The sequence below is a fragment of the Megalops cyprinoides genome, chromosome 7 (genome assembly GCF_013368585.1).
Source record: "Megalops cyprinoides isolate fMegCyp1 chromosome 7, fMegCyp1.pri, whole genome shotgun sequence".
Lineage (NCBI taxonomy): Eukaryota > Metazoa > Chordata > Actinopteri > Elopiformes > Megalopidae > Megalops > Megalops cyprinoides.
Window position 1 is genome coordinate 6,221,705 of NC_050589.1, and position 23,305 is coordinate 6,245,009.

At 51.9% G+C, this 23,305-nt stretch overlaps 2 protein-coding genes across 3 annotated transcripts in view; one reads left to right on the forward strand and one right to left on the reverse strand.

Moving 5' to 3' along the window:
• Window positions 1–23,305, forward strand: part of mtor (mechanistic target of rapamycin kinase) — a 102,412-nt gene that overhangs the window by 23,006 nt on the left and 56,101 nt on the right. For both annotated transcript variants that reach the window (XM_036534475.1, XM_036534476.1), the window contains 6 exons: window positions 1,469–1,631; window positions 2,181–2,273; window positions 3,129–3,275; window positions 5,468–5,610; window positions 6,896–7,058; window positions 9,281–9,426. In XM_036534475.1, coding sequence (XP_036390368.1) covers window positions 1,469–1,631; window positions 2,181–2,273; window positions 3,129–3,275; window positions 5,468–5,610; window positions 6,896–7,058; window positions 9,281–9,426 — 855 coding nt within the window. The remainder of the gene's footprint in view (window positions 1–1,468; window positions 1,632–2,180; window positions 2,274–3,128; window positions 3,276–5,467; window positions 5,611–6,895; window positions 7,059–9,280; window positions 9,427–23,305) is intronic.
• Window positions 17,496–22,771, reverse strand: angptl7 (angiopoietin-like 7). The gene is made up of 5 exons (XM_036534477.1): window positions 22,081–22,771; window positions 19,921–20,021; window positions 19,606–19,800; window positions 18,891–19,089; window positions 17,496–18,391 (listed from the first exon to the last, which is right to left on the reverse strand). The coding sequence occupies exons 1-5, from the start codon at window positions 22,463–22,465 to the stop codon at window positions 18,222–18,224; spliced, it is 1,050 nt and encodes a 349-aa protein (XP_036390370.1). The 5' UTR covers window positions 22,466–22,771; the 3' UTR covers window positions 17,496–18,221.

The following is a 23,305-nucleotide window of genomic DNA, read 5'->3' on the forward strand; positions in this document are numbered from 1 at the left end:
CCAGCAACCTTGCAGCTCTTTCATCTAGATTTATTCACGCACGCGTTTGATGTCATTTCCTGTGCTTCAAAGCCCTCTGTGCTGCACCCTGTGGATGCGATTTCAGCCGGTGTGGAATGGTAATGTTGCACAGGGCCATGCTGCACATGTTACCCCTGTTTGTAGACACACTTGAACGGATTCTATGGAAAGAGGCAGAATGGTCCAAGTTTGTGCTGGTGCACATTCCTCTATCAGCCCAGAACACACAGAGCTGTTTCAGGGCCAATTTCACTCAGTGGAAATACAGCGCTCTCCTTTCTCTGAAAACAGAGTTTCTTCAGGGCCTGCTTACCTCAGTGGAAATATACAGAGCTCTTTCCTCTGTTAGAACAGTTTCAGGGCCACTTTCACTCAATGGAAATGCACAGAGCTCTCTGTACTCTCTGAGAACCGGACTGTTTCAGGGCTTCCTTCCCTTAGTGGAAATATACAGAACACTCTCCTCTGTGAGAACAGGGCTGTTTCGGGGCCTTTCTCACTCAGTGGAAATACAGAGCTCTCTCTGTACTTTGAAAGAACAGGGTTGTTTTGGTGGTGTCAGGTGATTATCGAGGTGCCACAAATCCCCGAGACCTCCGTCTGTCCTCGTGTGACACGTCAAATTAAATTAAATGCAGCGGGGCACAAAGCCTTTTACACATATTTCTGCGGCTTTGGCCCGCGGAAGACACCATTTATATTCAACTCATTCCCCAGACTTCCCAGCGTCATGCCAACCAACACAGAGCAGAAAGTGCCACACCAAGGACGAGGCTCGCTGAAAATGCAGGCCCCCGCTCCGTAGGTAGCCTTGGCAGCCGCCACCGTGCGCTTGGAACTCCACCAAACCGTGGAGGTGAGGACTGACACAGGGCCTGTCTGAGATGACACAGGCCTCTGTAGTTCACAGAGAGTGGATTGAGCGGATTGGTCGTTTTCCTAACGAGGGGAGCAGACCCCTTCTTGGCCCCGCCGTCTGCCAGCTCCTTAATTGACCCCCCCCCACCCCCTCCCCTTTTCCCAGCAAAACACTTTAAAAGCCCTTCCTTGTTGAAAGCTTACGTAATTCGCACAAATGACGCTCACCTCTGAAAACAAATTTTGACAAGTTGTGAAGAATGCCATAAGCATTTAAAACATGAGGGGAATGTGGCATTTTGGGAAAGGCGGTTCTGTCTCCTGACCGATCAATTAACGCCGTTTCTGGACCGCTACTCCCCCCCATGCTCCGGGAACCACGCTATTCTCGCACCTGTTTTATGCGTCACGGAGAGAACGGCGTGCGGTGTCTCGGGGGCCGAAAAACATCGGCTCAAATAAAACGTCCGCGGGAACGGAATGCGCCTACGAGCCGTTTCCCGCTCGCTGTCAGGGGGTGGGGTCACGCTGGGAACCCCCTCACTCGTTTCTCCGTGCTGTCTGCTCCCCCCCCCCTCCACCTGCGCAGGGTCGCCCTGGAGACCCTGGACCGGCTGACGGAGTCCCTGGACTTCACCGACTACGCCTCCCGGATCATCCACCCCATCGTTCGCACGCTGGACGGGACCCCCGAGCTCCGAATCACCGCCATGGACACCCTGTCCTCCCTGGTCTTCCAGCTGGGGAAGAAGGTAACACAAGACTCCCACCCACCTCCCGAACCCCCCTCCCCCCTCCCGTGTCGGGGTGCCCGGCCGAGTACAGCCCGGCTTGTTTACCTCTCCTCCCAGGCCAGCGATGAGCTCACCACCCGGTGAAGCATCCTGCCCTCTGCTCACTGTATGCTTTAGATCAGACCGTGTAATGATGTCATAGCCCCACATGGCTCATCGGCGGCGTACGGGGGCGGGAGGGGGGTGAGGGGGGGCCGCAGATGATGTCAGCCTCTCCCCTGCCCTGAACAGCAGCAGGCCCTGTGCTTGGCTCTCCCAGGCTCGGAAGCTGCAGTTTTTCATTAGGCCAGGCATGGCTTTGATTCGCTGGCCGCCCGTTTGTAAAGGTGGATCTGCTTAGACGCTTGTGTGCTTTTTTACAGCCCTCAAGCACATGAAATCACGTCCCTTGAAAAGTGCCATGCAAGCATATATCTTACCCACATGCACACGCTCCGCGTGTATGTGTATGGATTATAAAGGTGAAACAGTGTGTGATAAAGCCTGTCTCTCTCCTCTGCCTTTCAGTACCAGATCTTCATTCCCATGGTGAACAAAGTTATGCTGAAGCACAGGGTCAACCACCAGCGCTACGATGTTCTCATCTGCCGCATCGTCAAGGTCAGAAACGAAGCCCCCGGACTCCGGCTTGGTCTGGCCTCTTTCAGGCGCTGGTGTTACTTCACATTACATTATACTACATCACGTTAATTCAGCAGATGTTCTTAGCCAGAGTGACTCCAGTCACAGCAGAACAGGAGTGCATCCACTGAAGTTGAGTAAGCGACTCTTATTCTTTAAGTGGAGGAAAAAAGGGGCGGAACAGTAGTGATGTCACCGAGTGCGGCCTGAGCGGGCTGCGGGGCTGGGGCGTAACAGTCACCCCGTTGTGTGCCGGTGTGAGTTGTGCTCCTCCAGGGCCGGGTGCCCGTTGGGCGTCCCCGTTACTCCGCACACGTGCCTTCACTGCGAGCCAATCGCTCCCTTTCATCAGAAAGCAATTAGCCTGTCCCATCGCCACACATGATCCTTCCTGTTGACTCATAGCCACCGGGGTGAAGCCTATCAGCTAGCCCCGCTGTGGTGATTACAGGAAGTCTTACACGGTCACGGTGGCGAGAAAAGGCCGGCACGTTCTCCATCTCCATGGTAAATTCAACAGGAAAAAACAAGTAACAGATAAACAGTGCTGTGGCCGCGCATTGTTTTGTTATGTTGGTAAGGTTTTCCATCACTGAAATGTCTGTATTGGATCCCTTTGCCTCAGTGATCTGTGTCTGTTTGTTTGTCTGTGTGTGTGTGTGTGTGTGTGTGTGTGTGTGTGTGTGTGTGTGTGTGTGTGTGTGTGTGTGTATGTGTCTGTGTGAGACTGGGTGTGTGAGAGAGTGCATGCGTGCGTGCGTGTGTGTCTGCGTGTGTGTGTGCGTCTCTGTGTGTGTGCATGCTGTGTGTGACTCACTGTGCCGTGTCTCTCAGGGGTACACGCTGGCGGAGGAGGAGGAGGACCCCCTGATCTTCCAGCACCGGCAGCTGCGCGGTAACCAGGGCGACACGCTGGTCAGCGGGCCGGTGGAGTCCGGGCCCATGAAGAAGCTGCACGTCAGCACCTCGGCGCTGCAGAAGGTCCGTCTCCCGCCACTCTCTCCCCCTCCTCTCCCCTCCCCTGTCCTCCCTCTCCCTCCGTACACATCTCCCCATCCTACCGCTCTCTCCCCCCGCACGGCTCGCCAGTTCATTAAAACGTTATTGGTCAGCAGAGGGTTTCCCATGAGCCCCCGCTGCGGCTGCAGCCTCGGCCGAGATGAAAGCAGAAACCCGGCGCTCGGCGGGCTGAAGAGAAGAGCAGTGCTCTGGACCGGCGGCTCATAGCCACGGCAACCGTAAAACACAAATACAGAGAGGAGCTCACGTCCCACAGACCCTGTGAGTTTGTGGTTGAGTGTGTGTGTGAGTGTGTGTGTGTGTGTGTGTGTGTGTGAGGGAGAGAGGGGGACGGAGACGGATTGATCTTGCTGGTCCTGAATGGTGACAGACTGGATTACGTCTGATCCTAGAAAAGTTCAGCGTCACTGGCATATCTGTGTGTCCGAGCCCCAGTTGAGCTCACGGTTAATGTCAGTGCAGTGATCCTGTCGCCACTTTGGGGAAGCTCCGTCACGGCTCAGTCTGGACACCTGTCTGCAGGCCTTAACCCCCTTCATTACTGGTGTCTAGCGTGATTACGCATTTGCTTTGTAATTTCACACCTCACACACAGTTCAACCCCACAGAGTGAAGGGCTGAGTGGTCCGCAGCGATGGTCAAAGGGGGGGGGGGGGGTGTCGGGGGTCCGGCTCTCTGCCCCTGTCATTAGCGCTGAGCTCTGTGTGTTTTCGGGCTTAGCCTTAGAGGCAGCCGGGAAGATATTATTTCCAAAAGACCTGGCCTGTGTGCGCAATGGGGTCGATCTCAAAGCCCCGGGTGCAACACCTGTCTGTTTGCCGGTATGCGGTTTGTACAGCGTAAACCCAGCTGTCTACCTGGCACCACAGCTCCAGCTGCTGTGGCTCCACCCCTCACACCTGTCTGTATCCAGAAGCGTTACACGCTGTGCTTCGTGGAACAGCCTGAGCACCTGCGCTTGAAATCATACCTGGAGAAAGCCAGTCAGGTCAACTGAATGAAATTCTTCAGTGTGAAGTGAACACACATCACATTACGTAACACACACGCTTGCAGCGGTATTAATCATACTAACTGGCTCCATTGCAAGAGTCTAGCAAAGGAGACTGTAGCAATAACTTTAAGTAGAGATTAATAAGTTGTGGGTCAGTAGGTTTGGATTGAGTCAAGTGTACATTAAACCGGTAGTATTTACATTAATGCAGTATTCGTTACATCTAGACCTGCGGAGCACAGTTTCTGGTCCCTGCGAGGCTTTAATTCCATAATTGAATTAATTACAACTGTAGGTTTATAGGTCTGAATGGCATGTTCAGACGGGTTTCACACTCCTGAAAGAGCTGGACACCTATAATGCCTGCTCTCTGGGGTTTTGATAGAGAAACGTGAGTAAACAGCAGTGAAACCTTTGAAAAGGCTGTAAAGACATTGGGAAAAAAGCCCAGGCAAATACGTGCGAGATTTCTGAGGGGTCTTGAGTAGGGTGTGAAGAGGGTCATTTTCGAGCTCTGAGTTTTATGGGCGGCTGGGCTGTCACAGCTGGCTGGGCGTCAGTAATGCAGTGTACATTCAAAAGTGTTTTTAAGGGCAGCCCCCGCCCCGCCCAGATGAGTTGCAGCAGTGGATCATGGGAAATCTGCACTCCTTGACCTCTTAAGCACGTGCTGTGGCTGAAAACCGAGCGACCCTTTAGCGGCGGGCACGGAGGAAAGATGGCTTTCCCTTCCCGCCCCCCGCTCTTCCTCCTCCTCTTCCTCGCTCTCGGTTTTACCGCTCTCCCGTGCTGGCCTGGGCCGCCGCCCGCTGCTGCTGGTTTTTTCGTCTCCCGTGCAGAGCCGGCCCACTCCGGGCTCCAGCGCCGCGTCCCAGTCCAGCCATTCATCCCTCTCGACTCCGTGTTTACGCTGGCGTTCCGGTGCGGTTTAACAGCCCGAGCTCATAAAAGAGAGCTCTCAGGCCTCGGGACGCCAGGGCTGGGGGAGTCATCTCTCTCCCTCCTCTCTGCTTCCTGCAGGCGCATTTTATCGTTTCCCCCCCCGTGGGGGCGGCCCTGTCTGTCTCGTGCTCATGAAACGGGACCCGAGACCCAGGAGGGCTGACCCGGGAAACGGAGCTCTAATCGGTTGCCTCTTGTGTCTCCCGCTCCCTCGCAGGCCTGGGGTGCGGCCAGGAAGGTGTCGAAGGACGACTGGCTGGAATGGCTGCGACGCCTGAGTGTGGTGCTGCTGAAGGAGTCGTCCTCCCCCGCCCTGCGCTCCTGCTGGTCCCTTGCCCAGACCTACATCCCGCTGGCCAGGTAAGCCCCGCCCCCACCACCAACGCCCTGCCCACCAGCCCCTGCGATACGAGGCTAGATAGCACTGGTCTCTGGCCCAAACGTATATACCACTGCCCGGGTAAGCCACGCCCCCACTACCCACACCCCATCTCTACCACCCACTCCCTGCCTGCCAGTTGTCTCTCTGCCTGCCGCTCCCCTCCGGCACAAGGCTAGCTGGCGCTGGTCTCTGGCCCAAACCTACATCCTGCTGGCCAGGTAAGCCCTGCCCCCTGAACCCACTCCCCACCCTCACCGGCCACTCCCCGCCCACCAGCCCGTTCCGGCACGAGCCGGTTAGCTGCATACACCGGGGTTCTGAAACAAAAGGTGAAGCTTTTAATAGAGACTCCTCGGAGGGGAGAGGTGGCCGAGGAATGGGCCTTGACTGTTCCGCTCCCTTCCCAGAATCCCCCAGTGAATCAGATCCGTAACGCCATTGCAGCTCTCGCTTAGATGACAGCGGACGGACGGGAATCCGCGGCCACAGTAATGGCTCACATCTGCTCCCTAATGAAACCGATTTCACTTCGCCGACTGATGCGAGCGCTTCGATCCGTTTGATGTCCATGACTAAACGCAGAATTTCAGGAACAGAGTAGGAGCGGCCAGTAGAGGCCAGGAAAAATCGCATCCATATGTGTGTGAGGAAGCTGCCTGGAAGGGCAGACGCGAGGCCAAGCGGGCGTGTGTGTTCCCGGAAGACTGCTGCTTTATCCCTGCCTGCCAAGGTTGCTCACAGGTGACCCAGGCGCACATAGGTTTCAGTCCCCCCAGGTAAGCGCCTTGTCACAGAGACACAGCTGTTCTCAGGTTGATAAACATGTGTATGTTAACGTACACGGTGCGGAGTAGTTATTTTATGAATCTAAGAACACCAGGCACAGCTATGATGAGGCTCCGCTTGTCTGTCAGCTCAGAAGGGCAGGTTTTTTGTGGTAGAGTTGTGTTCCAGTCACCCTACATGCCTTATTCAGCATTCATTCCTCTACTTGGTCTGCTCCAACTGCGCCCACCTGACTACCATGTGATGCCACATATGCATCCAATCCCTCACCCTCACTGAAGTGAGCACAGGTGCTGTGAGCAGACGGGTATGATTCGGCTTATAGTGAGTGTAATCTTATATGTAATATCATGCTCTGTTGATATTCACATGCTAGACTATGAAAGCTGGAGTATTTAGGGGTTTGATTCACTGCCTGAGCCCACAGAAGCTGTGACGAGAGAGCGTGAATGAGCTGACCTCACTTCCTCCCCACAGGGACCTGTTCAACGCCGCCTTCCTGTCGTGCTGGTCGGAGCTGAGCGAGGATCAGCAGGACGAGCTGATCCGCAGCATCGAGCTGGCGCTCACCTCGCAGGACATCGCCGAGGTCACGCAGACCCTGCTCAACCTGGCCGAGTTCATGGAGCACAGCGACAAGGTGCCCCGCCCGACACTGCCACGCCCCCCGTTCTTGCATCATGTCCCGTCTTACACGGTGGTCTCCATCTATCGCTCTCACCTACACACACACCTACACACACACACACCTACACACACACGCACACACACATACACACACACACGCTGACAGGGATCAGTAGTGCCTCTCTCTTCCACACTCTCACTCCCTGCTTTCTCTTCTTTCTCTTGTCTACTTACATTTCTCTCCTCTTCCTGTCTCCTCTCTCCCCTGCTCTCTTTCTACACGCGCACACACACACACATGCACACACACACACACACTGGCAGAGATTGATAGTGCTTCTCTCTTCTACACTCTCACTCAAGCACACCCTGGTTTTGCTTCTTTCTCTTATCTCCTGCCATCTCTCCCCCTACCTTTTTCCTGTGTCTTCTCTCTCCTGCTGTCTTGTTACACACACACACACACACACACACACACACACACACAGACGTGTGCCTGTCTGCCCCTTTCCTTTTCACTTTCACATTGAGTGGCACCGGTACTGCGTCTTTGTCACACTAAGTCACAGTGACAGGCTGGGACTCCCGTTGCTGTTTCCCGGAACAGCAGAGTGGTGTGTATCACGGTGCTGTTCTGCGGATGTCTGAAAAGGCACGCTGTTCCTCTGAGCTGGTTTGTTCAGAGTCATCTTTATTACTTCTGAAGTCCCAACCTCAAATCGGAAAAATAAACACTGAGTGTGCGTGTGTTTCCCAAGAAAGCTGCAGGAAGTAAATATTTCCACAGTTCACGGCTGTTTCTTTAACAGACAGTCCCCGTGTTCAAAGCCTGTCTGTGTTCAGCCACACCCCTGTCCCGGTGCAGGTCCTCCTATGCTGTAATCAGTGCAGTATGTCTGACGTTATTAACAAGGAAGGACCCAACGGGAAGCTGCTCTCTCATTTCAAAAATTTAGAAAGCAGTCCTTTGCTCCGCAGAGCCCGTCCGAAATCTTTTTCTCCATACGTTTCTCCTTTGGCAATTCTAAAATCTGAACAAATTGTTGCCTCGTAACAATGTCAGATCAGATCTCTTTATTAAGTCTCCCACTTCACTAAAAGTACTCTGTGAAAAATGTTGAAAATGCAGAGGACCAGACAGTTTATTAAATTTCAGTCCACCAAAAAAAAAAAAAAAACCTTTGCAGCTGACATTGATATGTTGTTCTCTGCGAGCGCTGCCAAGTCACTTGTTAACCTACAACTGCCTCTAAGCCCAGCCACAAATCCTCCGCTTCATAATTTGTTTTAATGGGACCGTAACCTGGCAAGGTTTCATTCAGGAAGCGCGTGACAATCCCTTTGATTTACAAGGATGCAGAATTCCCTCCGTGGAGAGCAGCGTCTGAGGCGTACAGTGTGTGTGAAGCAGGAGAAGTAAGGCTCTTGAGTAGCGTTGAACGGGCCGGCTGTACCGTGAATAAGGCGTAGCGACCCGTGGGGCTTCGTTTATACATACAGAGAAAGATTTCCAAACACACATTATTCAGACAGTCATCCCACTTTAAAAGCTCAGAAAGGGAACCTGGTTGCAGGCTCACTCTGAGTACTGGAAAATCGTAACTGTAAATTGCAAACAGCCTGCCCTTGGTGTGTGTGTCTGTGTGTGTGTGTCTGTGTGTGTGTGTGTGTGTGTGTGTGTGTGTGTGTGTGTGTGTGTGTGTCTGTGTCTGGTGTGTGTGTGTCTGGTGTGTGTGTGTCTGGTGTGTGTGTGTCTGGTGTGTGTGTGTCTGGGCGCGTGCGTGTGTGTGTGTGCGTGCGTGCGCGCGCGTGTGTGTGTGTGTCTGGTGTGTGTGTGTGTCTGGTGTGTGTGTGTGTCTGGTGTGTGTGTGTCTGTCTGGTGTGTGTGTGTCTGGTGTGTGTGTGTGTCTGTCTGGTGTGTGTGGTGCGTGCGTGTGTGTGCGTGTGTGTGTGTGCGTGTGTGTGTGTGCGCGCGTGTGTGTGTGTGTGTGTGCGCGCGTGTGTCTGGTGTCTGTGTGTGTGTGTGTGTGCGCGCGTGCGTGTGTGTGCGTGCGTGTGTGTGTGCGTGCGTGTGTGTGCGCGCGCGTGCGTGTGCGTGCGTGTGTGTGCGTGCGTGTGTGCGCGCGTGTGTGTGTCTGGTGTGTGTGTGTGTGTGTGTGGTGCGTGCGTGCGTGCGTGCGTGTGCGTCTGGTGCCCGCAGTGTGTGACAGAGACGTGTCCCCTCTCCTCCTCCAGGGTCCGCTTCCCCTGAGGGATGATAATGGCATCGTGCTTCTGGGGGAGAGGGCGGCCAAGTGCCGCGCCTACGCCAAGGCCCTGCACTACAAGGAGCTGGAGTTCCAGAAGGGCGCCTCGCCCCTCATCCTGGAGTCCCTGATCAGGTAAGAAGCCCCCCAGTGGGGCGGGAGAGGGTGTGGGAGTCACCCCTCAGTTTAATCAGGGGTGCAGATCAAACAGGATGCACCAACCCTGATCCCCTGTGAACCCCTATCACCAGCCAAACCCCTGTGAGTTTATAGATATTTGACTGGTTCTGATGGTTCATCACTGGTGTGGGATAAGGTCATGAAGACAGGGGGTAATCTGCATCAAGTGATTTTCATATGTATCTGACCATAAACGTCTGCTCGAGCTCATGCATGGACTAATGCATTTCTGTGGCAGGCCAAGCCTAACTCAGTGATCACTGTGAATGTGCATATCCATATAGCCCAGTTTGGAAATGTCTCACAATGTAATTAGCCTGAGAGCAGACATATCTTCAAGAATATATATTTATTTTGAAGAATTTTGTCTTCATACATTATTGGCCATCTTTGCCTAAAGAATGTGACACGTCTCAGATCCACAGTCATTAGTTGAAAGTGGCTGTCATCTAGCACTAGCCATTTGTTACTTATAGCTTTTGAGGGATCTGAGTTTGGGGTCCAGGGGCAGGTGCAGAAGTTTGCAGTCAAGTAACCTCCAAAATGAATCCACCAGGTAGCGTACATGCTGCAGCTGGTGGTTCTGAAAGGTTCAGCTGGAGAATGATGGGAAGGCTTAGCTTCCCTTTAGGTCATCCCAGGCCTGGTTTTGTTGTGGGAGGGATATGTAGTGGTTTGTTGTTTAAGTTCCACTCTGAGGGATTACCAAATTGCTGGAAGGCGTAGTACCTCTGGAAAGTGTTTGCCTTGGTTTGTTAGGGAATGTCTACACGGAATGCCACTTGCGGTTTCGGAAGACAAATGCCGGACATTTGAGAAGCATCCAGGCTGTGTGTGTAGTCTCTCACCGTGGAAAAAAGGTGTAAACACCACCAAGAGAACAGATTACATAACGCGAAATGCATTGGAATTTAAAGGCTTTCATGTGCTGGTAATTGGTTTTTTGTGTGCTAAGTTAACACAGGTGGTATGCGGAGTGGCTTGCGGTTTCATCTCCTCACGCGCACACACATGCACGCACTCACGCACAAACAAAAGCACAAAGCCCCGCCTGGGTGTGCCTGACCTCTCAGACCTTCCACATTTACCAGGTTTCAGGTCTGTTCACTAAGCCTTTGAGCAGTCCAAGTGTTTCATTCCATCTCAAACATCTATGAAACCTCTTCACCTTATGGCAAAGTGCCCATTGTTAAGGCTTTTTAGCTTACTTTTTACCTTGCCTTTTACCCTCGCTTTTAAGGGGGTGGACAACTTCTCCAGCAGGACCTTTTACCCGCAGCGTAATGACCAAGTGTTTGAGCTCGGGTGATGGGAACAGCGGGTTCTTCCACAGCTTCTCTCTTCCCAGTATGTGTCACGACCATTCGGGTCAGAACACAGATCTGATGACTCAGTGGACGGGGATATGAGATGGCTCCGGTTCGCGGAGCTGACGGGCCGGACCGCTCCGGCGGGTCCGAGGCCGTGATCTGGCTTTGTAAGCCCTCTCCAGGGTCTCCACAGATGGAAAACAGCCTCCCGACAGGACGGTGTTGCCAGGCGATGTGGCGCGCTGCCCGGGCGTTCGATCAGTGGAACAGATAATTATTTTCTTCTTTTTTTCCCCGTTGAACCTTATTAAAGATCTTACTATTGAAGGGAAAGTCTGACGGTCGCTTCAGAAAACTCCAGTGACATCACTAGCCACACTTCAGAAGGACCTGGTGCTGCACAGATCTGTGGAAATTACTTAGAGAGCAAACGGAGATGGGTTGGCAGGACGTGAGGCTGTTCCGTGTCTGATCTGAGTGAGTGAGTGCCTCTCCCTCACGTTGACCTCAGAGCTCATCCATCAGAGGCGCAAGAGGCTGCTATGTTAACTAGCTAGTTGTATTAGATTGTCAGCATTTAGCAGACGCTCTTAGCCAGAGTGGCTTACATAGATTACCCGTTTTTACATGTTACCCATTTATACAGCTTATACGTTTTTGCTGAGGCAGTTGTGGATTAAGTACCTTGCCCAAGTGTACAACAGCAGTGCCCCAGCGGGGAGTCAAACCGGCAACCCTTGGGATTCTTACCACTATGTGCCATACTGCCACCCAAATTTCCATGTCACCAACCAACTGTTTAATTCTGTCTATAGCACATCATCCCTGTCAATGCTATTAAGAATAGGATATCATTGGTCCTGCCAGATGGTATCCTGAAATCACGAATTATGAATAGCTGCTGGCTAGATTTACCACACATGTGCAGTGAGGTTCATGGGGCTTCAGCCCCTCTGGCCAGTGTAGTATCGAAAGGAGTGGCCCCAGCAGACCTTGAATCTGCAGTTACACAGACCCATTTTCTCCTGTTCTTCACAGTTTCATGTCAGGTCAAACAGACGCCGTCTTTTCGCCTGTAGCTCACTGTGCTCTGTATAGGAAAGCTGGGCATTCTCCTCCGGCCCTTCCGAGGGCCGCCATAGCTGAAAGCCCACCCGCAACCCGTTTCCTTTGTAGCCTCCGATAAATGACCACATAACCCCAGTAACCTAATCGGGAGGTGGCCCGCTGGCATGGCCTCCCCCGTCTGCCCCCCATCACCCCTCCGTCCTCCCTCATCTCCAGCCTTTTCTGCTGGTGTGGCGGGATCTTTTTTCCAGGCCCGGCTCTGGGAGCCTGTCTTCTTTCATCCTCGGGGAGTCTGGCCACGGGCCTCTCCCAGGGACCTGTTTCCAATTTCTGCAGTTCTTAATGGGATGCAGCGGCGGAGGAGAGATGCCTGCAGTCTGCCCATCTGCTCCTCACCTCCGCGGGACTCCCTTCAGAAAGCCCCGACTCCCAACCACGCGCGTGAGAGAGAGAGAGAGAGAGAGAGAGACGCGGGCAGCGGGCAGCGGGCAGCGGGCAGCGGGCTCTGGCCCTGCGGTAGTGAGGGCGAGCCGTCTGTGATTTGAACTGCTGTGAATGTCAAAAGCCCCGATCGAACGCTGTAGGTGCCCGAATGGCTGTTGGGCCTTAATCTGAAATCCATTGCTGGGGTGTTATTCTTCCTCCTCTTTCCTGTGCTCTCCCCTGAATCCCATGAAGCTGTAGCTGCAGTTTGGGCTGAAGGTGTGCCGAATGACGTGGCTCAGAGCACTGCAGGTGGTAGGCATGCCTGTAACCAGCTATGAGGTCACCGAGGTCTGTAGTACTACTGATTGAAAGTGGAACACAGCTATAAAATGGAATTGAAAGGTTGCCAGGAATCATGGTGATATTGGGGATCCCATTTCTAAAAGGGAGTACCTTAGTATGTTCCATGTTTAAATTAGGTTGTTTTTTAAAAATATTATTTTTTCTACAGTGCTCTTAAAAGTCATTGCAAGGGTGCAGTATGTGTCAGACTAGCACATTTACATTTACTCATTGGGCAGAAGCTTTTATTCAAAGCAAAGTGAGGCAGAGTACAACACAAGCAAGAAGCCACATAAGGACTCAGTACAAAGGAAATGGGCAAGAAAGGGAAAGAACAACATACACATACAGTCTCTGCCGGTAATATGTTAAATTAATAATGTTGTAAATGTAACATTACTTTACATTACTGGCCTTTTTTTTTCCCCCCTTCATAGTGTTATCATTAATACAGCCGGATATTTACTGAGGCAATTGCGGGTTAAGTACCTCTCCCAAGGGTACAGCAGCAGTGCCCCAGTGGGGAATTGAACCAGCAACCTTTCGGTGAGGAGTCTTTCTCCTTAACCACTATGCTGCACTGTGACACAAATAGATATTATGCTGTCGCAAACGCCTCTGGAGGGTGACTGGACTGAATGGCGAGTAAGCACGCTGGCCAAGGACTTCGTTAGCATAGCGTAGCGTCGGGGGGGGGGTGTGTGGGGTCGTTTAACAGGTGGCGGGGACCGAGAGCGAGCAGGTGAAGGGATAACCCGATCCCGTGCGTTCGGCCCGGCCTGAACGGGACCCCGCTGATGGCGCGAGCAGACCGCGGGTTTGGCCACTAGATGGAGAATTCGGTCCAGGAGACGGCGCTAGAACAGAGGGCCGATTGTGAAGCGCACCCAGGGCCTGGTTTTCACGTCTCTCTGCTCCGTTGCTGTTGTCCTGCGCTGGGTTGGAGAGAAGGAAAAAAATGCAGCAATACAGCCGAAAAGTACAGACTGGCCGGCCAGCGAGTTTTTGTCATTTACTGAAAGTGAGCTGATTCCGTTTAGCGCAGGGCAGCTGGGCCCGCAGTGAGAGCAAAGGGAGGGCCCTTTGTCCCATCACCCTGCGCCAAAAATGTCAGACTCTTCGATTTACCCTCGTTTTTTATTCAGATCGCGATGATTTTATTGAGATTTTTTTACCAGAGAATTTAATACTCGGGAGTTTAGCAATAGCATGTGATCTTTGGCTGGACGCAGTGACGGTTTTGCGTTATAAAGGGCAGTTAAACGCGTTATTTACCGCGTAAACGTTTTACTCACGCGGGCCTCGGAGCTGTGCTGCGGTGCTGCCGGTAGAGTCTGTCGCTGCAGAGGGTCCATCCGCCCACGGCGCGGACGCGTCTGTCGAAACGTTGCCCGGGCTGGCGGGGCTCGGAATTTCAAATAAACTTTGGAATGCCCGGGACCGGGGTGGGGAACCGGCAGCTCCTTACCCAGAAGCCCGTCTGGCTGGGCGGGATCTGGTGCTGGGCCAGGCCTTTCATGTGCGCCTCGTGTGCAGGGCCCGGCGGGGTTGACTCTATACCTCCGGACACCCCCACCCTCCCCCCCCCCCCACCTTGCTCTGAGAAGATGGGTATTTTTTCAATAAGGCCACACATGGTTCCCCTTAGAGCAGGCGGTAGCCATTGTCTCTCCTGCCCTGTGTGTAAAAGCAGCCCTGCTCCTGCTCCTGCTCCCGCCCTGCTCTCCTGCTCGAGACGTCAGGCAGGTAACAGAACTGTCTGTCAAACGCGGGCCAGCCTCCTGAAGAGCAGCACTTGAGCGGCCGGGATGGTGATTGGTCACAGACGGCGGTGTGGTCCGACACAGGGTCATTCTCTCCGCATTCTTTCTTCCTGCACGATAGCTGTAAAATGCTGATGTAGACATCAGAAGACGAGAAGCATGAGATGAGTCAGCCATGTTGGCTCTGCAGTACCAGCTGCTGTGTGTCCTGATTCACTTCTTACTGTCAGTAATTTACTGTAACAGTGCTCAGCAGAGATTAGCATGAGCTCAGGAGGCTAGGTGACTCCATGGTGGACTGTGGTGTCTGTAAGTGTGTGTTGGACAGCCTTGCTCCCCTCTCAATCTGATCATGGTATATCTGACACTACTTTGCGCTGATGATATTGTCATGATCAATATTCCAGTCTGGCCAGCTAATTGTTCCCCATTTTGATTGGTAACCCTCACCCCGCCACACACATACACACACACACACACACACACACACACACACACAGAGTTACAGAAAAGCGTTGCCACTTTGCTGTAACTCTCCTAAGTGATTAAAAAATACCTCCTAAGAGTATTTTTTTTTCCATTAAATTTTTTCATTTTTAAATGAAATTGACATGTGTTGAAGTGATGAAGCAGTGTGGGGGTGAATTATTCCCCCTTGCAGTTAAAATTGATTAGCCAAAGAATTCATTGGGAAGAATAGCAGCTGGGCTGAGGACTCCTGTTTAGACAGCACTGAGGCCCTTGTACATCCATCTGGCTGTCAGCTGCCCTCATTGTTATGGTAATGTCCATTAGATCTAAGGCTGTCCTGCTCTCAGATGCAATAGCCCTGCTGGACCACATCATTGTAGTCTCTCTCCAAGGTCAGGTGGTCCCGTTTCCTCTGGCAGAGGGTGTGGAGACCTCTGCTCTTTTTCGTGACACCTTGCAATACGACCTCTCCGAAGCTGTAATGAGGCTTCTCTTGTTCGCCCAGACAGGTACCTACGTTGTGTTTTCACACTTTTTATGAAGGCGAATGGCTCCTTTGACACCACAGCTAATGCCAGACACCTGCTGCCCAACCCTTCCTCCTTTGTTTGGGGTCGGTCAAGCCAGCTCGGATTAGCGCTTTATTTTTGTTTGAGCTTTTCTGTCGCTGGGCGCATTCTCGCAACCATTCATTGAAAGCCGTCGCGCAATCCATCTGTCCCACGCCGAGCAAAGCTGAGAACTGTTGCCATTTTAGAAATGGTATTCAATTATATTTAAAAAAATATATATATTGGACGTCTTATTCTGCTGTATCGGATCCTAATCCATTACCTGCTCAGTCTCAAAGTCTGCAAGGCAAGGTCAGGCTTTGTGAACGGTGCAGGCCAGACTGTGCCTGATGCAGCTTGCCCGGGGTCTTTTGGACATGCAGGCCCAGAGTCACATGCTTGCAGCACACCTGCTCAGCATTTACTCTGGCCTTTGTCCTGCCTTTTGTCATCTGGTTTTTATACATTTTAATACGATCTCTCCTAAAAAATCATTTGAATGGGAACATAATAAAATTGACTTTGTTTTTTTTTTTTTTTTTGTAAGTAGAAGAGACCATTTCAACTTCAGAAAAGAACACTGCTTTCAAATATGAGACATTGGCATAAAATATTACAGCTAGGTCGTTTTCTGGTCAGGTGGCTCTGAAACTGGCAAGTAAGAGGTTGGAGAATTTGCTTCGGTCGCGGGTTAATTTTGTTTTGAAACTTACTGCATTTTTATAAAGCACAAAAGAACATACCTCTTAGCTAATTTCTTATTTTCCTATACATGTAATTAGCAGCAAAAACAAAAGTGGTTTGTTTTTACAAGGCATGTTGTAAAGACTCATTAAATCCATGATCAGACGTCATAGGAAGTGCATCTGGGGAAGTGAAGCGTGTTGGCCAGCTATCCAGTGGGAGGTGGTACCAGGATGAGGGTTGCCAGTGTTAGCGGGAACCTTGGAGGGACACCCCAGCTTCAGTCTTCAGGAGGGGACGTGTCTGGACGGATGGAATGGCAAGCGGCCACCCTGCACAGACTGTCCGCTCAGTTGCCACCGTGGGCCAGACGTTCATAATCACCCACAGAATTTGCCACATTGCGGGCGTCTCCTGACGTCCCCCTGCAGGCCCATCTCGCCCTCCTGGCCATTCCTGTCTGGCCCTTCTCACGTGGGTGAGGACTTGGAGAGCGCCGTCCCTCTGATGGCCCTTTCTCTCTTTCCTGTCCACGGGGTTTGGTTTTCTCGTTCACAGGTTTGTGGCCAGGCACCCCTCGGCCTTCTCCCTTTTCAGATATCCCACTTATTTTTAATGTGTCTGGTCTGGGGGTGTGTTTTCCGCTTCTCACCGTTCCCAGGAGCCATAGCTTTTGGAGGTTTTATTACTCAACTCTGGCAACTTTTAGATATTCTGAGATTTTCAGAGTCCCCGCGGAACGCACCAATGGGGCAGTGGGAGCTGTTATTAGTGCGTTTCAGGAATTCTGAGCTTTCCGCAGCAGGGTGACAAAGAGACAGCGCGGAAAGGCTCCCGTGGAGTGAAAGCGGTGGCCGCCGGTTGTGACATTCCAGCACCGACGCGGTGTGTCGGACACCGGCAGATGTCCGGCTGTTCCGCCCGCCCCTCTTTGAGGCTCGGGGCGAGCGGCCGTGGGAATGGGGGGAGGCTGCGAATCTCACATTGAAATTCGGCTTTGCGTCCCCATCCATAATAGGCAATGGGTGGGGGGGGTCACAACTGGGTGTGCGTGTGTGTGACCTGTATGTGAGAGGTCACGGGCCAGAATGCAGAGGCATGGCATTGTTAGGCAGAGGTGTGTGGCCTCAGACCGAGGCTCCAAACTCCCAAACCACAGGCCTGCAGCAGTCAGTGCCCACTGACATCATCAACATGAGACTTCTGAGCGCAGGGACAGGCTATCATATGCGCTTTACTCAGAGGACTGGTTTTATTTTCAGGGAAAAAAAAATTACTTGTTTTTTTTTTTTTTAAAAATACAAAGTTTTATTTATTTGAACAGAATAGTACCACATAGAGCTGTACACATTTTACAAATCACACAGGACCAATAAGGACAAAACAAATATCAAATCTGAACATAGTGTTTTTTTTTTTCCCCCCACAGTAAAAGCTTAAATAAAGTCCAAAAACATCCACTTCCTCTCACTTCACATAAAGTACCACTTGTGGTTGTTCCCTTTTTAATAGTACGTAAAGCTGTGGTTAGTAGCTTGCTTGCTTGAGCTTATGGCTTTGGATTGTTACAGGATTTTTACACTTGATGCGACTTTCAGCACAGTTATAGCGGGTTGTTTGTGTTTGTATTTGCAACTGTTAAATAATTATGGCTATTTTATAGTACAATCTATCACAGTGAAGCAGACATTAAAAAAAAACATGAAATGCACTGTTGGTGACCTAAAAGGTTTTAACATTTCAATGAAAGGTTACTCTTCCATTCCAGACTCACTCTCAACACACAGAAGAAGCATTCTTCTGATAAAAACTAACTTTCATCAAACAGTGGTAAAGGTGGTTTCCAACAGCATTTTTTTTTTTTCTGAGAAGCTTAAAGAAAATATCTCAAAAAATGATAAATACTTAAAATTCAACTACAATTTACAATCAAGACATAAAATACAGCACAATTTTGTTCCAAAGAAATATTCCATCAAAAAAAAAAAATAATAATAATAAAATAAAACTATCAAAATGTTCCCAGTTATGGAGAAGCCACATGCGGTTCAGGTTGTTTGGGTTGATTTAAATTGGTCGGCTGGGCCAGGGGCTGGGGGTGTTTGGTCCCCCTCCCGTTTTGGGTGTTGAGTCTTTTAGGGTTGAAAGTTCTGGGGCCGGATCTTCATCTCCACCCTCTTGAGGGAGTAGTTGGGCCCGTGCCAGCCGTACCAGGTGATGCCGTCGGTGTTCTTGGTGTGCTCTCCGTAGCGGTAGTACACGCCGTTCAGGTTGGAGTCGGTGCAGCAGTTGTACCAGTAGCCACCTGCATAAAAAGAGAGGCCGGGTGAGTCATCGAGGACACTGACTGCCGTACACACAGACATGTGGTCAAACAGCTTCAGAGGTACGCAGAGTTTACAATCTCAGGAGCGCTTTCACGCTATAATACGGGGTGAACTTTGAAGCAGTTTTACGAGAAACTGCGGAGTAGTCTGGTTGTTGGCACGGATTTGCGGAACAAAGGACGTCTACTCGGTGCAGATGGGGGAGTAATCTGTTTTTACATGAGGTCTTAATGTTCAACAATACTGCTGAAGAAAAATACGTTTTGTCTGTTCAGCTAAAATGCTTTGGTAGTACAGTTTGTTGCCAGGCCAGTAAAGCTCCTGTTGAACTGAACTGAACTGAACTCGATTCTGTGCGGCCCAACTTGAGTGGGATTGAATTGAGTTGGATGGAACTGGACTGGAATGGATTGGATTTGATGTGAAACTGAAATCACTGAGCCCTTGTAATTGCTGTCGCTCTCGGTTCGGATGTACCTTTGCGCAGCTTGGCACAGTCGTCCACGCACTTGTCGTTGTCCTTGTTCTTGGTGCTGAAGTTGGTGTTGTTGTGGTAGCGCATGGAGTCCTGGCCAGCGGTGCCGCTGTAGTTGGCGATGAAGAGCTTGTAGCTGTTGAGCTCGTTGCTCAGGGTGAAGTGCTGGTACTCGGCGTAGCGGATCTCACCCTCCCAGTCCTGCAGTCAAATGCACAGAAACAGACGTGGCTTTAAAGCTCGGCTCAGTGCGCTCTTTCAGCCTGAGTGATCGCCAGCGAGATCAGTGTGCCGGCCCAGCGACTTCAGCCATGATGTCACACCGAGGCGGCGAGATTACGATCAGTACACCAGGGGAACGGAGCGGAGGCCGTCTGACTTCTGAGGGTCTGGCTCATAAAAGCCCTCTTTTTGAGGCTCTGCACAGACCTCTACCAACTCCCTTAACACCCCCTGCCCCCCCCCATCTTATTACTCCCTGTCCCACAGCCAGGGGTTCTGGAAACTTCTCTGGATACTGGGCTGAAAACATTCCCTCTGTCCCTGCAGTCAGACACCTTGCTAAGCCCGCAGGGCGGGAGAGAGGGGGGGTTTGGTGTCTGTCTCAGTGTTATCTATCTGGCGGCGCTCTCCGCGTCTGGGATCTCGCATGGACCACTGCCCTGCCGCTGTTTCCCACGGCCCCCCCCCCCCCCCCCCCAGCCCCCCACCCCGTACCTCCAGCTCAATCCTCAGCACAGTGGGCTGCCTGGTCAGACGGAAGATGTTGTCGTTGCCCAGCCAGAAGTCCCCGCGGATGGTGCCGAAGCCCTTCTTGTATTGCTTCCAGTCGCGGTCGAAGGAGGTCAGGCCCACCTTGCGCCTCTGGATGACCGTCCACCCGCCGCCGTTGCTCTCCATGTCACAAAACACCTGCGGGAGGAATGGGCGGGGTCAGTCACCGGACGAGCCAATCACAGCTCTCTCGCAGTACGGACAAGGGCTTCCTCCTGTAATTCAGAACCCTGTGAGCCCTTCCGGGTGGTGACTCACCTCCAGTTCTGGAGTACCCAGGAACTCATCTGCAGGCAGCTTGTACTCTCCAGAGATCTTGTAGTTCCTGCTGTACAGTGATGCACAGTCATAGATGGCATCTGGAAAACAAAAGTAATTTTTTCCCCTTTTGTTACATTGTAGAAACAGATTTTTATGGTTGCAAAAACAAAAATGAAAGCAGATGGTTAGACGGTTGACTTTTTTACAGCTTACAGGCAAATATAATTTAAGCGGTATCCAGGGCACGTTTGAGCAGAACCAATAAATCGGTTGGGGAGACACAGAAATTATACATGGTTGAAATCCTTTTGTACAGTAGAAACTATTGTACAACAGAACAAGAGCGCCCCCCCAGATCTCTTTATGGCCCGAGTTTCCAGAGGAACCATTCTCTCCAGCTGCTGTTTCTGCCTGCCCTTAACAGTGCGACGCCAGCAGGGGGCTCACTGGCTACCTTAAGCAGGCAGGAAGGCTTTATTGAGTATTTTGAAAATTACACTGAGTTCACTGCGCCAGCAACATAAAAATCGAACGCTAAAGCCCTTAAACCCCAGACGGCTGACTGATTGAGCATTAAAATGGTGCTGCCTCTCATTTCATGGCTGCGGATGGCATTCTGTGTTAAATATCTGCCTTTGCAGGGAAATGATTAGTAGTCCAGTGGAATCTAAAGTGCTTTGATGGTAATGATTGGCTTTGATAGCGCCAGCACTTTATTACCCGGCACATGCAAACAGGGAATTATGGGTACAAATGAAGGCTTCTGGCATGGCTGCCGTGAGGCTGCCAAACAGCCCTGCACACTGTAATCTTCATTATTACCAATGGGCAGCAGCTGTCTGCTGCCCCAAGACCTGGATAACACCGGGCTAATTATTGTTTTTGAGTCTAAAAATATGTTTATAGCATCCTGCGGATGAGAGCGTGCGTCGATTTGGGATTCTCCAAATTTTTTTACGGAGCCGCGCCAGAGAGATTAGGCCTCGCTCCAGCAGATAATGATTTAAATGGACTTCTGCAGTCTTTAGATTCAGTCTCTAATTTGTAATGTGTTTTCGGTTAAAGGAGAAACAGCTTCGTGCCACTGCTCAAATGCAGATGTGTCTTGAGTGTCTCCCCCACCCCCACCCCCCCCTCTTTCTTTTACCGCGGAGCATGGTTATTTTTAAGGGAGCATTTGACATTCCACATAAGTGTGATTCAAGAAGCTCGTTTTGAACTTCCCACCAGCTGCCCTGTTGATTCACGTCCACACACAAGCTCAGCTCGTCACTATGCGGGAAGTTGAAGCCTCGTTATGATTGGTTCCATAACCAATCCAGTCAAGCCAACATAACAGGTCTAATATTTGAGCAGTGTAAAGCGGTCTAAAATAACAGAATACTTGAGACTAGCGCGCTGGCGGTTGAACCTCATTCAGTGGTCATCTGTTAAAACAACCGAACAAGGTCTGCTTCCTGGTAGTCTTTCAGAGGGCGAGTCAGTGAGCCAGATTACACATGTGGTAGAGAGAGAGAGGGGAGCAGTGGTGGTAGGGCATAAATCACACAGGATAAACTTCCTGGGGGGTTTGGCATCGGGGTGCTCTCAGAGTTTCCAACGGTAGATCACGGATCGCGTTTCTCGCGGTGGGACCATCTGCTCGGCAGGCAAGAGCAGGCGCCGGGTCACTAAGGTCATGCCCTCCCGCGCACACTCACAGTCACCCACAGTGACCGCCGACACCGCCGCCGTGACCCCCGCCATGTTTCACACCGCGCGACCGCCGCCCACCCCAGCTCCGAGTTAAACCCCTCACTGCTGAAATACCAGCCTCAGAGCTGCATGCACCCTGCTCATTCTGTTTTATCTCTCTATTCCCGTCTTTTTAAAAATCTGCTTTGGTTTGTTCTTCATTTGTTGTCACAGTTAAATGTTTCCTCCTGGTTTTTGTCCCTTTGAATCCAGAGATTCATTTAGGTTCTTAGATTTAGAGTTACGTTAGGCTGTTTTCACACAGGCTTCTTGACTCAGGAATGTGGTAGTGAAAAGCATTGCTCTCTCTAACAGAGAGCATTAAACAGTGTCTAATGGTAGTCTGATCCCTGGAGTCAGTGAGACAGAGGAGGAGTGGAAAGGTGGCGGGGGGTGTGGGGTGTGGGGTGTGGGGGCTCTTACCTGCGGAGGTCTGTGTGACGGCCTGGGCCGCCTGCAGTTGCATGATACCCACGCGGTTATTGATCTCGGAGTACTTGGACTCGGCCTCGGTGACGCGGGCCTCCTGCTGCCGGGTCTGGTGGTCCAGCTCCATCATCTGCCGCACCACGTTCTCCTGGCGCCGGGTCAGCTCCTCCAGCAGGCTGGTCAGGTTGGCCACCTGCACCTTGAGGGAGCGCACCTCGTCACAGCACTGGCCCTTCCCGGGGGCCTTGGGCGCGGCCGCCGCCGCCGCCATCCTCTTCCTGGGGTCCCTCAGGAGCTGCGCCCCGGCCCCCTCCAGCAGCAGCAGCAGCAGCAGCGTGACGCCCAGCGTCGCCGCCCTCAGAAGAGCTCTCTTCATCATTCTCTCGCTCGGGGGCTCTGGGAGACCTGACCTAACGGGAAGCTGTAGGCTCGGCTTTTGGCTGGGCTCGTCGGCGGTGCGGCTGGTGTGGGGCAGAAGAAGCTGGTGCTCCGGCGGTCTGCCTTCCTCTGCGCACTGGAAGAGTCTGAACAGTGAGCGGGCTGAGTAAATGACTTACAGGAGTGGAGTCGTCCCCGCGGTGGAGTTCAGTGTGGGAGCCTTGTGCCGTGGCTGTGCAACTTTTCGGCCAGTCTCTCTCTCTCTCTCTCTCTCCCTTTAACCCAGCTCTGAGTTCAGTCTCTGCTTGCTCTCTGCACTGGAGACCTGTCCTGGGGTAGCATCTTAAATATCTTTACATGTGTGCCCTCCCCCTCTGCGCTCACATGTGCCTACCCCCCACCCCCTGGGTGTCGGGCCCTCCCTCTTCCCCCCTCTCTCTCTCTCTCTCTCTTTCACTCCCTCCCTCTCTCTCTCCCTTTCTGCCTCCCTCTCTTTTGCCTGGCTCCACCCAGCCTCTGTCCTCTCGTCAGGTGTTGAAAGAGTTTGATGGGGCAGATTGTTTTCCCCTGTGGCTGGAGGGGAGGGGGGTGGGGGGCAGGGAGGGGCAACCGCCCCCCCCCCCCCCAAAAAAAACCTCAGAGGTCCCACTTTACGGCCGCATACTTAACCCTGCAGGATTAGACCTGGAAATGAGAAAAGGGGGGTTATATTTAACCTTGTGCTATTTTAAGGAGTGAAACGTCCACAGGACAGGCCACCTTGTCAGTGACATTAGCATTTTTCAGTAACTGCCGTCACCCTGAACTCGCTGATACTTTCTGGAAGTTAGTTTGTCCTCAG